An 18,130-nucleotide genomic window follows, 5' to 3' on the forward strand; every position below is an offset into this window, starting at 1 on the left:
AAGGCTTCTGAAGGAAGAGTGCAAACTAGCTCCCAGTTATCATGAGCTGCTTTTCTCTTTTTCACCAGCTACATTTGAAAAATCAGAATTGGCAATCCTTTTGGTAAAACATGGGCTCTTCAGGTCACCACAGGCGTCATGACTCCCCAGTACCTTGTAACTGGTCTGCCCCACTCATTTACACTCCTACCTTGTCTTCTGGCATTTAAATTTGCACCCCTCACTAGCAGAAAAGGAACCAAGCAAGCCCAGAGAGAAGTGACTTGCCTGATCACCCAGTGAACTGATGGCAAGGTGGAAACTACAACTTTGTGCTGAGTTTTCCCTCCAGCGGATCCACCTGCTAGACATTCAGGTCGATTGTTAAATCTCTGAGGTATCAGCCTCTCAACTGAATGTGGATGGGATCGGGTAAAAACACTTCTCACCACACTTTATCAACAACGTGTTCCCAGCTTACTTCTCCTTTCTTTACGGATTGGGTGTCTCACGACATCGGCTGGGATTCTAAGGCCTTTGCTCAGCTGCTCCAGCCACCCCTGACCTTCTTTCTGCTTCTCAAATATGCCAAGTGTGTTCCGGCCTGAGGATCTTTGTATTTGCCCTTGGCTCTGCCAGTAACTCTCCGCCCTCACACCTCCACGGGGCCGCTTCTTCTGCGCTTCAGCTCAGTATCACCTCCTCAGGGAAGCCTTCCATGACGACCTTACCTGCTCACACCCTGCATGCCCTAGCACTACCGCCATCTCCTCTGCGAGGCCACATCCCTCTGGCCTCCTTTAAGAGCGTCCCTTGGTGCTTCGTTCGCAGCTCCCCTCAGTCTGTCAAATGCGCGGGGATGGGAGGCGGGAAACTGTGCCCAATCCCCTGCTTCTCTGGGCCACAGTTTTCCCTTTACGCCCACGAAGCGCTCTGAGAGCAGAGACACGCGGCAGGGACACCGCTTTCCACAACAGTCTGGTGGCCAAGCGCCTCCTACATCGGGCCTCCAGGACTGCCTACCAGACCGCACTTCCCACGGCGCCCTGCCCCGCGACAGCCGGCGCTCAACCCCTCCACCGGCCCAAGGCCACTACGCATGCTCCGCACTTCCGGCCCCGCGAGGTCGGGGGCGGGCGCTTGACGCGCCTGCGCAGCTGCTCGCCCGGTTTCCGGGCGGTGCAGGCGCGATGGGTCTGAGAGCCAGTGTCGTTGAATAGCGGCGGTGTAGAGGATTGCGGGCCCAGCGGTCCGGCCCGAGGGCTCAGGACCGGGGTCTTTGGGAGCTCCCGGGGGGCGCAGAGAGAACGTAGGATCGCTGCCCGCCGCCACCACCAGGCATGTCGGCCGAGGCCTCGGGCCCGGCGGCGGCCGAGGCCCCGTCCCTGGAAGTCCCTAAGCCCTCAGGTTTCGAGCCTGGCTCCGCCGCCTACGGTCTCAAGCCACTGACCACGAACAGCAAGTACGTGAAGCTGAACGTGGGCGGCTCGCTGCACTACACGACGCTGCGCACCCTCACGGGACAGGACACCATGCTCAAGGCCATGTTCAGCGGCCGCGCGGAGGTGCTCACTGACGCCGGAGGTACGCGAGCCGCCCTTGCTTACTGTCCTGCGTCCTCCAGATCCACGTCTCCCTTTCCCGTGGTCTTTCCTGGCCCAGTCTCCTCATGCCCGTTCTCTGCCACCGTTCAGTCGGTTCATTCTCACCCCCTCCAGCCCCCACATCCCGTCTCATCTCGCCTGTCTCGGTCATGATCTCCCTCCTCCCCCGGTCTTTACCCCCAGCGGTAGTAACCAACGTTCATGGACACCCCCCCGCCCCGCACCATCCCCCCCGCCCCTCCAACTACTCTGCCGGGCGCTGTGGTAAGTGATTCAACATGTCAGCTCCCAATTTTCATGACTGCTGCCCACTGACTCTCCCACCCTTCACGCCTCAGCTCAAAAGACTTGGGAACCAGCCCAGCTGCCAACAACATCCTTCCGGCGGGCACCCTTCATCAGTTTCTTACACCTGCCCAGCCTTTTGTTCCCCTCTCTACCTCAGCGCTGCCAACAACCATCCCCGAGAGTTGGAGGATCTTGTCGGTCTCCGTTACCCTAACGCAGGTTCCTCTACACTCTAGGACTCCATCTGTAAATACAGACTGTGGAAGGAGAGGGCTGCTTTGGGTTTGCCAGGGACGCCAGAGCGGAGAGTGGACAGTTCTCTTTGGCAGGCGAGCCCCTTACCTTCCCAAAAGTGTTGCATTCAGGTCTGGGCCCCATATGCCCAAGTGGAACCTTAAAGTTTGGTGGCAGGGTTGGGGGTGGTGGAGGTGGAGTGGATTCAGAAGGGGTTAACAAGGGCTGTGAGAGCAGGAAAGTAAAAATTGGGGAGGTAGAGCTCAGCCTTCAAATACCTGAAGGTGAAGAATTTATTTATTCAATAAGTATTTGTAAAATGCCAGTGCAGGAGATAGTTTGGTACACAAATCTGATAAGCTAAGCCTTATGGAGTTTTCTTTTTTTGTGGGGGCAGGGGGAGAATAAGCAAGTAAACATACTAAAACAAAAGCGAAATATGTAATTTCAGATAGCAATAAGTATATTATGAAGAATAGAAGGACGAATATATATCTTTATATTCTATGACGAATATAAAGGTTAAAATGGTAGTAAACTGGATGGTAGGGTAGACATTCTAATTAAATAGGATGGTCAGAATTAGCACAAGAGGTTAGAGGTTTATTGATAAGGTAATCTGTACGAACTCTGTGATGGTGAGAACCTTCTCAGTGTAGCACAGACTTGAGAGGGAATTAATTCTCTGTGGCTGGCTGTGTTAAAAAGGGGCTTATGGGAGAACTCACTGGAGATGTTTTAAAGGGATTTTCTTAGCTATGGCACAGGCTTGAGACAGATCAGTATTAAGAATTGTGGCTTTCGAATCCTTCTTTCATAAAAATTTAGTAGCTCCTCAGCCTTTAGCAAAGCCATCCTTCCTCCTGCCTCTCCCCACCGCACCAGGTTGGGTGCTGATTGACCGGAGCGGCCGCCACTTTGGTACAATCCTCAACTACCTGCGGGACGGGTCCGTGCCACTGCCTGAGAGTACCAGAGAACTGGGGGAGCTTCTGGGCGAAGCACGCTACTACCTGGTACAGGGACTGATTGAGGACTGCCAGCTGGCACTGCAGGTGAGGGTCCCTTCCCCACCTCCTGAGTCCCACCCCTATGCTCATGTCCCTGGGAGACCTGCCCAAGCAGTTAGCTATTAAGATACTAAAGAAAAACAAAAGGAAATACGGGGCACTGCCTGGAGGAGTTGCCTCTGGCCTGGCTCTGACTGGCCATGACACTATAGAGAATTTGGGGGTACTGTCCTCTGCATTTCTGCTGTCTCAGGCAGGGCCCCCCTCACCACCTCATGCCAAGACTACTGCAGTGGTTAAATGACTACTGTCTCTGTTTCTTGCTGTTTCTACCCAGCCAATCCAGCTGTTACACTAGCACCTGAATAATGATCCTTAAACACAATCCCAATTTATTCTCTCCCTTGCTCAGAAATCCCAAATAATGCCATTGTCCCACTAAGGGAAAAAAAAAAAAATCTGAATTTAAATTGGAATATAATGACCTCCATGATCTGGTCCTATCCTGGGAGGCAGCATTCCATCCCTCCCAGGGCTTTAAATAATTTTTTTTTTCTAGCAGTGAAATACTATAGAAGCAGTCACACCCAATAAAACAGGGTTGGGGGTTCCAGGGCCCCACCTGCTGGGCTTCTTTTCTGGGGATCTCTTAGGATTCTGAGGAGAAGAGTTTGGAAAGCACAGCCAGGAGATATGAGTTAAGTGTCACCTCCACCACAGCTGACTGAGTGACCTTGAGTGAGTCAATTCCTACTTCTGGCATTCTGTTCTCATGTTCCAAAAGATAGGGAAATGAGAAAAATATGTGCAGTGTAGTGAGTTTCACATAAAGCCTTTTATTCTGTTCTATTTTTACAATGTTAAAAGTGTCCTTTTATGATACAATATTAATAGGAGATTGTAAGAATTTCTTTTTTGATGCCCTTTATATTCAATATATTAAAAAGTGGCAACTATGAACAACTTTCTGTTATCTTGGGGAATACTTATTGGACCTTGAAATCCAAAAGTATAGAATTCCTTTGGGCAATATCCATGTTTTTCAAGCTTTTTGACTGCATCTCATAGAGAAAAATGCATTTTATACTTGCATATATATGACTGAAATAAGTTTTATAAAATGATACTTTTAGTGAAATACACTCTGAGATATTCTGTTTTCTTTCTTTCTAATGCCGTTTGGGACCCATTAAATTTATTTCATGACCCATTAGTGGGTTACCACTTGCAGTTTAAAAAACATCAAACTAGATGATTTTGGAAGTGCATTCCTGTTCTGTAACTTTACATTTATCTAATGTTATCTCACATCCACTGTGTGTTAGGATTGGTTGTTACCTTCTTGTACCCCTGTTTGACATAAAAAGAAACATGAGGGAAGCTGGGGATATATTCAAGGTGAAAGAGCCGGTAAGCAACAAAGCTCAGAGCCAACCCCAGGTGCCTGACTCCCAAGTGCAGTGCTTTTTCTTCTGTGCTCAGCTGCCTCCTTTCCAAGCTTCCCCGAGACCATTCTCATTCGCCACTCCGCTCAGCTAGAATATGCTTGTTTGTTTGGAGGTTTTGGGTTTGGAGTTTTTTGTTTGTTTCTTTCTTTCTTTTTGGCCACCCCACGTGTACCATGCGGGATCTTAGTTCCCCAACCAGGGATCGAACCCGTGCCCCCTGCAGTGGAAGCTGGGAGTCTTAACCAGTGGACCACCAGGGAAATCCCGTTGTTTTTAAGATTCCAGTACAGAGAATTGAGTTCACCATACTTCTCAGTGTGTGGCACTCAACATCATTAGTCTGTGCAGATCTTTTCTGTTTTTATTTTTTCCTTCATTCCCAGTCCCCTGCCCACTTCCCTTTTCCCCATAGGTACCCCTCCAGTTCTAATGTTTTAATACATTTCCTTGGATTATGTTTGTACCCTTAAAAAACTAAAACATTATTTTGTATACATATGTATTTTAAATTTCCATAAATGTCATTGAGCTACGGATTGTATGTTCTGTTTCTTAATTCAACACTTTTTCCAAGTTCTATTCATGCTGCTGTATGTACATTTAGTTCTTTGCTTCTGACCGCTGCACAGGAATCTGTGCTGTGCATTCAACCATATTTTATTTATACATTCCCCTGAGGTTGGAAACCTAGATTGCCTCCCGCTTCCTGCCCCCACAAACGATGCCACCATGAGCATCTTTGTACGTGTGCCCTTGTGGGTCCTGGGTCAGTGTTTCTCATGATTGTAGCTGGGAGTGGAATTGCTGGGCCGCAGGACACATGCAAACGAATTTCAGCAAGTATCATATTACTCTCCCAAATGGCTGTAGCACCTTGTACTCTTGATGAGCAGTGCATAAGGAATCCTGTTTCTGCATATCCTCAGCAACTCATGGCATCACCCAGCATTCTAATTTTGCCAATCTGATTGGTATAGAGTGATTTCATTTTAATTTGCATGCTTCTGATTACTAATTAGATTGAACATCTTTTCACATACTCACTAGCTTTTTTGGTTTCTCCTTCAGTGAATTGCCAATTCATATTCTTTACCAAATTTTCTACTGAGTGTCCTATCTTTTTCTTGTTGTTTTTCAGGAGATTCTTACATATTTTAGCTTAGTTCCTAGGGAGAATTAAGCCCTATTACTCTAAGGCATGTATTTTACATAATAAATTAACTTCTCCTGTGCATCTAGAATGGTACTATTTACCTGACGTTCTCAGAAGAGTTGAGAAAATAGTTACTCAAATTATTTGCTGGGTTTTGATATTCAATGAGGAAGCCCAGTTGAGAAAGTCTGTTAGATAATAATTTCTAGTCAGTTTTAGATGTTGCCGATAATTTCTCTTAGAATGTCACCTGTATGTGTCATCTGTTGTTGAATAGAAATTATTTTTTTAATTATAAATAACTTTATTATTTTTAAAGCAATCTATAAGTATTGTAGAAATTTAGAAAACACAGATCATCAAAAAAATAAAAGCACCAAATATCCTTCCAGGTCTTTTCCTGTGTGTGTGTTTGCCAAAATATGATTATGCTGTATGTGCTGTTTTGTAGTATGCTTTTTTTTTGTTTGTTAATAATTGCCATCTTTCCATGTCAGTGAAATTTTATGTAACATCAGGGACATACACAAATTTCTCTGTTTGTTCCAGAAATGTCTTTTATAGGTGGTTCTTCTAAACCAGGACCCAATCTAGATCCTTGCATTACATCTGGTTATTATGTTCTTTTTCCAACCCAAGCAGTCCCTTTTTTCTCAGAATACTGACTTTCTTATAATACTGACCATCAGTTGTCCTTCACAGTGACCTACTTTCCAAACTCGCCTGATGTGGTTTGTTACCCTACCCTATCCTGAGTTTTCTCTGAATTAGATGGTAGATTTAAAAGCTTGATATTAAACATTTTGGTTAGAAAACATGTTAAGTAATGTTACATATATCATACTGTGTTATATCAAGACCTACAATATTGTTAATATGACCCATCATTAGTGATGCTCAGTAGTGGCCCCTAGGTTCAGGTGATGATGGTTTGATCCCTCCATTGTAGTTACATTTCCTTGTTGCCAACTATAAAGTAATTTAGGCACTTTATGAATGGCAGTTACCTATCAACCACACATCCATTTATAATTCTCACCTGAATCAATAATTTCATTAGGGTTGTAGAATAATTGTAATTCCTTCAGCATTATTACATGAAATTATTTATAAAGTCATGCTTTTCATTGTCAACTGGAGAGATTCTTGATTTTAATATAGTCACATTCCTCTTTTTTTTTTTCTAATGATGTATCCTCTTAGGATCTTGTTTAAGAAGTTTATTCTACATTTTTTATTAGCTTTATAGTTTTACCTTTTGTATATGGAATTCACTGTTGTAAATGCGAATTATGAAGGGATTCAACTGTTTTTTGTCCTCTGTGGAGTGAGCTAGCTTTCTCAATGCCATCTACTACACAATCTGTGGTAGCCAGCATCCAAGATGGCCACCGGCAATTCTTGCCTCTTGCTTATTCAGGCTCTTGTTTAGTCCCCTCCCACACTGAATAGGGCTGACCTATGTAACCAGTAGGAGATTGCAGAGATGACAGTGTGTGACTTCTAAAGCTAGGTCATAAAAGACCCATAGCAGTTTCTGCCTCTCTTGGATCACTCACTCTGGGGAAGCCAGCTGCCATGTGAGCATATTCAAGCAGCCCTAAGGGAGAGGTCCACTTGGTGAGGAACTGAAGCCTCCTGCCAACGGCCAGCACAGACTTCCAGCCAAATGGGTGAACTATCCCAGAATTGGATCCTCTAGGCCCAATCAAGTCTTCAGATAACTACAGCCCTGGTCAACATTTGGACTCCAACTTCATGAGAGACCCTCGGCCAGGACCACCTAACTAAGCCAGTCTCAAGCTCCCAACCCACAGAAACTGTGTGAGATAATAAATGTTTATTGTTGTTTTAAGCTGCTAAGTTTGTACTAATTTGTTACCCAGTAACGGATAACAGATTTTGGTATCTGGAGTGGGGTTCTGCCATAACAAAAACCTAAAATGTGGGAGTGGCTTTAGAACTGGGAAGAGGGCAGAAGCTGGAAGGACTTGAGAACAGTGTTAATAAAAACCTAAAGAGCTTTAAAGAGTATTCATAGAAGTCTGATGACCTCTGAGGAGGCTGCAGTGTGGAACATGTTTACTGGAAAGTGGTGGAAAGGGGATCCTTGTTATATAGTGGCAGAAGTAGCAACACTGTCTCCTACAGTAATGTAGAAAGTAGAAAACATACTAATGATCTGGGTGATCTAGCTAAAGAAATTTCCAGGTAGAATGTTGAAGTGCCACAGGTTTCTTGTTGCTTATAGTGAAACAGAAGAGGAGAGGGTAAGCTAAAGGAAAAAGAATTGAACAAAAAGGAGCCAGGAATTTTGGGGGCTTGAAAATTCCCAGCCTTTCAGATAACAACGATGTTAAAATTAGCAAATGGCTTCCAGGCAAAGATCAAACACAGGGCATTCTCAGTAAAACATGGTCTAAAGATGAAGCTGAGGATGTGATTGTAAAATCCTTTAAGACCTCAGAAATATCCAAGAAGATGCCTCAGAGAACCATTCAATCAAATAATAGCACTTCTAAGAAGCTTAAGGCTATTGTCAGGCAGCAGTCTCAGCATAAGCCCAAAGTAGAGAAGAGCTTATCTCACAAAGATGTGTGGGTGAGGCTTTTGTCTAATGAACTGAAACCCAGGACTCACAAGACACCCATTAAGTTTTTAAGAGAATTATATTGGCAGAAACACTGCCAGCTTAGACTGGAAGGGACAGACACAGTACAAGAGGAGAAGAAGCCTTTGGACCCTCGAAGTTCTACAGGCAGAAAGCAGGCTAAGGAAACTATGGAGCTGCAAACACGACTGTCTTTCATGGAAATGGAAGGATGACTCAGGTCAGAGCCAAGAGCCATAGAGAATCATCCCTGGACAGGAGTAGACATCAGAGAGCTCCCAATATTTGTCCAATTGGATTACAGAATTTCTGTGAAGCAGTGACTTCTCTGTGCCTCCTGCACCCCTCCTCACCTTTTGAACAAGAGTGTTTATCCTAATGCCTGTTACACATGTTGCATGTGGAGTGTGTGGAAGAGATAACTAGTCTCTTTAGTTCACAGGTCATCAGATCCAGAGAAAATGTACCTAAGGAGCTATAGTTAAGGAACACCTCCCAAGGAGCATTGTCCCCACCTGAACCTGATTTAGATGACCAGATTCTGTACTTCAGTGCTGTAATAGGATGGGACTTTGGGGGATCTTTGGAGGGCGTGAGTGTGTTTTGTGTATGGGAGGGATTTGAATCAATGGGAGCCAGAAGGTGGACTGTGGAGCCAGCCTCCAAGGCAGTCCCCAATGATTCTTGTTCCCTAGTACTCATTGCCTTGCGTTGTTCCCTCCCACACTGAATAGGGCTAACAAAACTAGGTCATAAAAGACAGTGAGGCCTCCACCTTGCTCTCTCTTGGATTATTTGCTCTGGAGAAGCCAGCTGCCATATTGTGAGGACACTCAAGCAACCCAACGGAGAGGTCTAAATGACAGGGATCAGATATGTCCTGCCAATAGCCAGCCTGAACTTGCCAGCCATTTGAATAAGCTTTCTCAGAAACAAATCCTCCAAACTCAGACATACCTTCAGATTACTGCAGCCCCAGCTGACTTGACTATAACCTTGTGAGAGACCCCATGCCAAAAACATTCAGCTAAGCCACTCCTGAATTCCTGAATATCCATTGTGACCCACAGAAATGGATAATAAGTATTTGTTGTTGGTTTAAGCTGTTCAGTTTGGGGACAGTTTGTTACACAGCGATAACTAATACACACTTGCCCCACTGATTTGTGATGTTCTCTCTATAAATATCAGTTCTCCTGTATACACCAGTCTGTTTCCAAGTTCTCTATTGTGTTTCATTGTTTTTGTTTGTTTCTGCACCAGAACTACATTGTTTTCATTATTATGGCTTTGTAAGATATTTTAATATCTGGGAGGGTCAGTCTCTTCTCTTGCTTGACTCTTTTTAAAAATTGACCTAAGTAAGAGTAGACTTATTCTTCCAAATTAATCTTAGAAAAAGCCTTAGGAGTTTCTCAAAAAACAAAAATCTTCTGGAATTTGTATTAGAATTGCACATCTAGTTTTTAGGTTGGGAGAGGTGAGAAGGGTTTTGGCATGAAGATTCTAGAAAGCAGAGAAGAGGAAAGAAACCTATGTGTCTGGTTCTGATTCTCCCTCCAACCTTCCAACCTAGCCCAGTTCATTCGTTCACCAGATATTTATTGAGCATCTACTGTAAATTGGTACTTATTGCCTAGGAAGAGACCATGAGCAAATATACCAAAAAATGAGAAAATGTGAGGAACTGAGTCCCATGAAGAAAGTGAACTGATAGTGTGAAAAGGAAGAAGTAGAGGAGGCTGCTTAGCCAGGGAGCTTAGGGTAGAGGACCAGCACCCTCCTAGGGGCACTGTTTGAGTTGAGATCTGAATGGCATGAAGGGGCCAGCCATGCAACCGAGCGCAGGCTGTTGCCGGCAGTGGCAGCTGCAAAGGGCCTGGTGGGCACAAGCTGGATGCGCAAAGGAACAGGTGGGGCTGAAGCCCAGCAGGCAGGGGAGAGTGGTAGAGACGAGATCAGAGAGTTCGCATCCTGCACAGTCTTGTGTGGACTACTAAGGAGTCTGGATTTTTTTCCCAAAGGCAACAAGCAGTGTTTGAAGGCTTTTAGGTTGGGGAGTGAGTGACCTCTGGTTGTGCTGTTAATCACCTTCCGCTTCTTCTCCAGCAAAAAAGGGAGAACCTGTCCCCGCTGTGCCTCATCCCCACGGTGACATCTCCCCGGGAGGAGCAGCAGCTCCTGGCCAGCACCTCCAAGGTGAGGCCCCTGAGCCCTGTCGGGTGGAGGCTGGGGGCCTGTCCCGGCAGCCTGACCCCCACCCTTCTCCATCCTTTCTCCCCCAACAGCCCGTGGTGAAGCTCCTGCACAACCGCAGTAACAACAAGTACTCCTACACCAGGTGACCCCCTCAGGGGCGGGGAGGTGCACTGGGTGGAATCCTGGGCTCAAGCACAGCTCTGCTCCTGGCCCAAGGGGAGGATTATGGCCGCCTGGGGGCGGCGGGGGCGGGGGCGGGGGTGGGTGGCGAAAAGAATCCTGCCTGGATGCAAATTCTAGCTCTGCCACTTACCCACTGGGTACTTTGGACAGGTCATTTTCACTTCTGTGCTTCAGTTTTATCATCAGTAAAGTGGGGTCCAGGTGAGGATTAGATGATAATTACTAGCATTTCTTATAAGAGGCATGGCTGTAAGTGCTTTACATATATTTACTCACATAATCCTCACAATTGTTTGAAGTAGGTATTGTTGTGATCTCCATTTTACAGATGAGGCAACTGAGGCACCGAGAGGTGAAGTGACTTGCTTAGTGTCACTCAGTTAAAAAGTGGTGGAGCTAGGATGCCAGGTGAGGTAGCTTGGCTCCAGAACCTGCACGGGGTAGCCACGCTGCTGTGCTGGGATTTGCTGAGCCAATGCTGCTTCCATTCTGAGGCCTCCTTGGCCTGGCCCCAGGGATGGAGGATGCTCCCTTCTGGGCACCAAACTCCTAGGTAGGACTAGAGTGCTAGATATCTGGGCCCCTAAGCTTGGGGGAACAGAGGGAGGAAGCCAGTTGTGCTGAGCCTCTTGGCCCCCTGGTCCTCAGCACTTCAGACGACAACCTACTTAAGAACATCGAGCTGTTTGACAAACTGGCCCTGCGCTTCCATGGGCGGCTGCTATTCCTCAAGGATGTTCTGGGGGATGAGATCTGCTGCTGGTCTTTCTACGGGCAGGGCCGCAAAATCGCCGAGGTGTGCTGCACCTCCATTGTCTATGCCACGGAGAAGAAGCAGACCAAGGTCAGAAGGGGTTCAGGGCCTGGTCAGGGAGGGCTGTGGTGGTGGGCAGGACGAGCACCCTGGACAAAGGCAGCTCAGCAGATCAGGCAGGGGAAATCCATCACCGGGACAAGGAGCTGGAGTTCTAAGTTCTGGGGTCTTAGTTCTGTAACCTTGGGCAAGTCATCTGACTTCTGTGGGTCTCTGCTTCTCTACCTGTGAAAGGAGGGTGTTGGATTAGAGTGGGATTCTTAATCTAGGCCAGTTGGGTTTCAAGGCTATCTTGAAAGAGTGTGCAGTTTGGGGAGTGGGTATGCATTTTTCTATATAGAAGGACCATAGTTGTCATTAGAATTTCAGAAGGATCCATGACCCAGAGTAGGTTCTTAAAACTTCAGGTGCTTGGAACACACTGAGATTGTAGGCCCTGAGTCATTAACATGGCAATCATCAGCAGATACTTCCTGAGCACTGCAAGAGGCTTGAAATCAAGGTGAATAAGATGCTGAGTAAAGTACAAGCCCTCTGTCATGATGTCTGGCCCCTGAAGATCTTATCAGCCTGGTCCCTTCTGACCTTGACATGAAGGATGTGCCTCAGATACACTGGAGATCTTGAAAGTCTCTAAGCACTCAGTGCTATTTCACACCCCCCTACCTTTGCACACACTACTCCCTCTTCTTGGAATTATTTTTCCTCATTCCTGTCTGCCTAATGGACTTGTGCTTAATCTTTAAGACCTAAGCCAAGCATCACTTTCTTTGGGACACCACTCATGAACTTTCAACCCAACAACCCCAGACAAAGTTGGTCATACCCCCCTGTCAGCTAAACACAATGTTGATTGTAGTCTGCTGGGGATGGGGGGAGTAGGAGTGTTTACTTCAGCAGCAAGGAGTTAGCTTCTTGAGAGTAGAGCTGAATCTTTTTTTTTTTCCCTATCTCTGTAGCACTAGCCAGGCCTTTATCACACCGCAGAAGCTAGGAGACATTTATTGAATGCATGAATGAATGAATAATCCAGTTTCCAAGTAGCTTCCTCTGTAATTGGGAAGACGGGAAGATAAACCAGTAATGCGAATGCAGCTTGTTAAAGTTTTGTTGTTTATATCCCTCCAAGCCGCACAAGGGGAACCCCTAACCACCTCTTCATCCCTTACTACTCTCCTTCACTCTGCCTTTTTGCTTTGGCCTTGTGCTGATCTGCAAATACACTAAGCGAATTCCTGACCCCAGAGCTGTTCCCTTCCCAGACTGATCTTTCTCTAGTTCTCCATCTGGTTCCTTCCCTCCTTTCCTTTGGCTATTGGTCGGATGTCACCTTCTCAGTGAGGCCTTCTCTGAGCTCCCTCTTTAAAGTTGTAACATTCCTGGCGGTGGCCATCCCCACACCCTTTTCCTGCTATAATTTTTCCATAACATTTATCGTCATCTGACACTTTATATCTTATTACATGTATGTCTGGGTCCTCCCCCTAGAATGTAAACTTCCTGCGGACAGGAACTTTGCCTGTTTTGTTCACTGCTATATCCCCAATGCCCAGAACAACACCTGGTACAGTGCAGTCACTCAGTAAATATTTGTCAAATGAAAAGATATACCTAGACTTGGCAACAAAGGACAGAAAACAAATAACTCTCTGCCTGACTTCAGAGCTGGACCTTGAAGTATAAGTGTGACTTAGCTGAGTAAAGAAGTTGCAAAGAGGACAGTCCAGGCTAAAAGAACCTGTGACTGTAGAGGCTAGGAGGCTACAGAGGCTATAGGAGTCGAGAGACAGTGCAGGAGCAGCCTCGGGGAGGGGATGGCTGCATAGTAGTCGAGCCAGAGGGAGGGAGCTGGGGGTTGCTGGCCTTTTGCAGGTGGAATTCCCAGAGGCCCGGATCTTTGAGGAGACCCTGAACATCCTGATCTACGAGACTCCCCGAGGCCCAGACCCAGCCCTCCTGGAGGCCACAGGGGGTGCAGCTGGAGGTGGCGGGGCAGGCCGAGGGGAGGACGAGGAGAACCGAGAGCACCGTGTCCGCAGAATCCATGTCCGGCGCCACATCACCCACGACGAGCGTCCTCACGGCCAACAGATTGTCTTCAAGGACTGAGCTTTGCCCTGAGTCTTCCTCTGGCTGCTGGGACCCAGTCCCTTTCTCTCTTCCTCCCCTTCCCAGACCTTTGCCCCGGCTTTGCTGGCCAAGTCGTGGGTCTTTCTTCCATCCCTTCATTGCATGGTACAGTTCACTTTGGCCCTTTTCCATCCATTCCCACCTCATTGCTAACCACACGGTACATTCCAGCCCCTGCCCTCAGAGGCCTTCAGAAGGCCTGCATTGGTTCCCTCCTCCCCATCCTTGTCCTGCCCTCTTCCCTCACCAGCTGGCTTAGAAGGATTTAGAATTCCCTTTGTCTTTTTTTAGTACATTGTACACACCAAAGTGTCAAGCCAGCCCTTAATAACCCACCACATTCTGAGCCGCCTCCTCACCATTGTGCAGGGCAGTTTGCCTCCCTCCTGCTTCCCCATCTTCCTCCCTACCTCCTTAACTTTGTACTAGGCGGGCCTGGGCCTGCACCAGCTCAGCATCTTCTCAAATTTTTTCATATTATTTATTATTTTAATTTTCTATTAAATTATTGGAATAAAGTTGAGTTGAGGGTCTGGTGCTGGCTCCCAGGGAGAGGGCCAGGTATATGGCTTGTTAGGGAGGTACCTGGCTAGTTGGATGGGAGAAGACACAGATCCCTGCCCCCAGCCTTTCCCTGGGCTGGTAGCTGGGAAGAAAGTAGTCAGGAGTTAGGAGAGGATTTAAAAATCTATATTTCGGCGTTCACTGGCCAGTTCCCACCCTCAGCCCCACCCCACCCCCTGCAATGGAGAGGTGGTCCTGGCTACCACTCAGGCCATCCCCGAGCGCAGCATCTCTCCAGCCCAGTTGTCTGAAGGGAACACCTTCCTTCAAGGGTCTGGTGCGAAGACAAAGTCGAGGGCCTGGCGTTCGGCCCCAGCCACATTGGGATGCCAAAGGTCCACGATGAAGACCACTCGAGGCCCATCTTCGGGAGAGCCTAGGGCACGTGGGATGGAGACAGCAGAGCAGCTGACATTAAGTACTTCCATGCCAGAGCACTCACCAAATACTCATAAATGCAAACACTTTGTAAATAAGTGCCAGACAGTGTTCTAATCCTTTATATGTATTAACTCTTAATCATCAAAACAAACTGTGAGGTAGTACCATAAGTATTCTCATTTTATGCAGAGTAACTGAGGCACAAAGAGGTTAAATAACTTGCCCAAGGTCACACTGCTAATGCCAGAGGTAGGACAGGAACCCAGGTGGTCCAGGCCCAGGGTCTTGTGCTATGAACCACTTTGCTGTGCACTTACACTAACTTATTTAATCCTTGCAGTCACTTGATAAAAGAAGGCGGTTGCCCTATTTCACGGGTGATTGGAGAAATCATGTGACTTGTTCAAGGTCATGCAATTAGAAAATGGTGGTGTAGGACAGGAAGCCAGTTGGGCCCGATTCTGCAGCCTCTACTCTATTCCCCTTCACTCTTCAGTCACTCATCCCTCCTAGCAGAATGGGAGCCCCATTACCATTATGAGCCACTGTATGCAGGAAGGAGTCGTCCACCAGTAGACAATGTCCCTCAGCCCAGCACTGGGGCTCACCCCCGACCACCAGCTCACAGCCAGGGGGGATCTTCAGGCCTGTAGAAAGAGATCCGGGCCTCCAACACTCCTGCCTCCATCGAAGGGGCCCACCCCATTCAGTCAAAAAGCAGATCTGAGAGTCTTAAATGTCAGGTTCTATGGTGGTCCCTCCTCGCTCTCTGGAAGGTGACCCACGTAAAATTACGATACAGTACTGGAGGAAAGAAATGCTAGGAGACAGAAGATGCAGTGCAAAGCACAATCTATTCTGTTTCAGAGAAGAGGGAAAGCTTCCTAAAGGAAGCAGCATCTCCTCTTGGGCTTCTGACAGTTTAACTCAAGAACTTACTGTGTGTTAGGCCCTCTCTCCCCAGAAGGTATAAAACATGGCTCCAACCTGCCAAGGACCACACACTGGGGTGCAGAAAACTGAGGAGCCAACTCAAATGATGGGGAAGAGGAAGACATTCCAGAGGAGGTGTGGCATTTGAAAGTGCGAGTCGTGAAGGCTACGTAGGAGTTTTCCAGGAGGTGATAAGGGGGAAAGACATTCTAGGTTAAGAGCATGTGTGTGGCATCTGCCAGGATCAGCCAGAAGGCGTTCATGATTTAGGGCATGGTGGGAGGGAAGGGGAAGAAGGGAACAGGTAGGAGATAAGGAGAAAAGATCTGGCCTTGCTCCAGATCTCTTCAAAGCCAGCGTGCTTTGAAGTGTAGAACACATTCAACTGGTAGCACAGGAGATGACTGTAGGCAAAACAAGGTCATGGCATTAAACAATCAGAAAACAAATCTTTTTTTCTCCCCATTTTCTTTCAATCTCTAAAACATTGAAAAGAAAATCTCAGTTTGGTGCTACCATAACTTTAACATCCCCCCTAACATTGCCCTTTTTATGTTTATTTTTTCTTTGGGGCCATGCCCTGCAGCTTGTGGGATCTTAGTTCCCCGATCAGGGATCGAACCCAGGCCCTCAGCAGTGAAAGCACAGAGCCCTAACCACTGGACCGCCAGGCAATTCCCAACATTGCTCCTTTTTAAAGGAGGAGAGTGTAGGCTTCAGCCTCAGACTAGGACACTTCGCTAGAATTTTTAAAGCTTTCTTTTTTTAAGTTTAAACTTATTTTTATGAATAATTCTTATTTAGGTCAATTAATACTGATTATCATTTTTCTATAAAGATTCCTTTTAAATAAGTAAAAACATGGGGGGGAGTCAATATGAAGAATCAGTACAGGTGGTAAATGACTATGGAAAAGCTTATGAAGATGGTTTGCAGATCATTGAAGCTCAGGAAATGCTGCTGTGGGCAACAGGGAGTCAAGGAAGATATCCGAGAAGAAAGGCGTGATCAGAGTCACAGTGTAGAAAGCTGTGATGGCAGAGAAGAGAGTCTGGAGGGGGAATCGTGGAGGCGAGGAAGCTGTCTGTAAGCAGCATCCACTTACCCAGGTGGCATCTGACTCGGGCATTGGTGGGCCCACAGCGGCCCTCGAGCCGGGCCCCGGGCAGGAGGACGGAAAAGCCAGCATTGCCGAAGGTGTTGGCACTCATAAAGCTTCGCAGCCCCCTCAGTGCCCGATAGGCCCCCGGGCACCGGCGGCAGCTGCTGGGTTGGCACCGGCCTGCTTGGTATAGCAGGAGCTGGTAGCACCCAGGGGCCAGTGGTGGGGACCAGCCCCGAGGCAGAGGGGTAGTCCCTGAGAAGTCCCAGCTCACAGCCCCAAAGTCCCTCAAAATGGCAGGGAAGCTGCTTTCCAGGAGCTCCACATCATGCCGCTGGGCATCCCGTGGCACGAAGGGGGCTGAGGGCAGGTCTGGCAGGAATAGCAGGCTTGGGTGCTGAATGCCCAGGACCCCTGGCCCTCCCCCAGGGCCTGGGCTACCCTGAGCTGCCCGCCTCACCCTACCCATCCCTGCCCAAGAGTAGCGCCTGGCGTAGGCCCGAAGGCGACGGCTCACTAGGCCTTCTGTCCTAGGTCCTTCCACAGACTCCCCAGAGCTCCGTGGGCTTGGTCTGCCAGCCTCAGAGCACCCTCCAGGCCTACCACTGACAGCCCCAGCCCGACTCCCAGCCCCTAGGGCCTGCATATCTTGGGAGCCCAGGCGGTAGCAGTACCAGAGGAAGAGGGAAGTGAGAGCTCCAAGGAGCAGGGTAAGGGCAGACGAGGCCAGAGGCAATGGCCATGCAGGCATGATGGGCAAGGAGGCCCTGGCCAAGAGGCCTGGGGCATCTTCCAGACCCCAGTTCCCTTGTCCCCCCAGTTCTCCACCGGTTCCTTCCATGGCTGCTCCCTGGTTACACCCTGGGCTGTTTCCCTTCCACATTCCTACTCTTGGTTCTCTCTCCTTCTGAGGTCCTCTCTCCACCTTGTACCTCCTGCTTTCTCACTTCCTTCATGTACCTCTAACTCTCCTTTCCTTCCTCTCCTTCTGCCTCTCTCTCCTCTCTCCTCTCCTTCTTCTTTCTCCTTCCAACTCTCTCCTCCTCCTCTTTCGCCTCTTTCCTCCTCGTCTTTCTCCTTAGGGCAGTTTCCTCTCTCTCCAGTTTCCTGTCTCTCCCGTCAGTCTCTCCTTTCCCCACCCTCTGTCTCCCTGTCTCCTTTCTTCTCTCCTCCCTCCACCACCGCGCCCCCCCCCCCCCGCCCCTCTTTTCGCTCTCTCTTTCCCTCCCCGCTCTGCCTTTCCTTCTAGCTTCCACGGACAGCAGTTCCTACCCCACCTGGACCCGCAGCCCCGGGAACCGCAACCAGCAGTCCGCTGCAGCGACTTCTCTCTCCTTCCTCCCCCTCTCTCCTTCCTGCCCTCGCTTCTCACTCGACCCGACCCACGGGTTCTCTCTCTCTCTCTCTCTCCCGCCTCCCCTACTCGCTCCTTCCTTGGCCCCCACTCACCCTGACGTCACCCTCCCCACAGTCCTCTCAGCTTAGCTACCCCCGCCC

General features: G+C 48.2%; 2 protein-coding genes across 3 annotated transcripts; one reads left to right on the forward strand and one right to left on the reverse strand.

Moving 5' to 3' along the window:
- Window positions 1–1,144: 1,144 nt before the first annotated feature.
- KCTD13 (potassium channel tetramerization domain containing 13) lies at window positions 1,145–14,327 on the forward strand. Of its 2 annotated transcripts, none has more exons than XM_068524191.1 (6): window positions 1,145–1,563; window positions 2,991–3,160; window positions 10,437–10,526; window positions 10,616–10,668; window positions 11,358–11,553; window positions 13,396–14,327. In XM_068524191.1, the coding sequence occupies exons 1-6, from the start codon at window positions 1,320–1,322 to the stop codon at window positions 13,630–13,632; spliced, it is 990 nt and encodes a 329-aa protein (XP_068380292.1). In that variant the 5' UTR covers window positions 1,145–1,319; the 3' UTR covers window positions 13,633–14,327. The 2 variants fall into 2 exon arrangements, with proteins under 2 accessions (XP_068380292.1, XP_068380293.1); XM_068524192.1 differs by lacking the exon at window positions 13,396–14,327 and adding an exon at window positions 11,990–12,613.
- Window positions 14,328–14,461: 134 nt separating this feature from the next.
- ASPHD1 (aspartate beta-hydroxylase domain containing 1) lies at window positions 14,462–17,747 on the reverse strand. The gene is made up of 3 exons (XM_068524041.1): window positions 16,637–17,747; window positions 15,132–15,245; window positions 14,462–14,593 (listed from the first exon to the last, which is right to left on the reverse strand). Exons 1-3 carry the CDS (start codon window positions 17,514–17,516, stop codon window positions 14,484–14,486), a joined length of 1,104 nt encoding a protein of 367 aa, XP_068380142.1. The 5' UTR covers window positions 17,517–17,747; the 3' UTR covers window positions 14,462–14,483.
- Between the last annotated feature and the right edge of the window lie 383 nt (window positions 17,748–18,130).

This window comes from Eschrichtius robustus, chromosome 16, assembly GCF_028021215.1.
Source record: "Eschrichtius robustus isolate mEscRob2 chromosome 16, mEscRob2.pri, whole genome shotgun sequence".
Taxonomy (NCBI): domain Eukaryota; kingdom Metazoa; phylum Chordata; class Mammalia; order Artiodactyla; family Eschrichtiidae; genus Eschrichtius; species Eschrichtius robustus.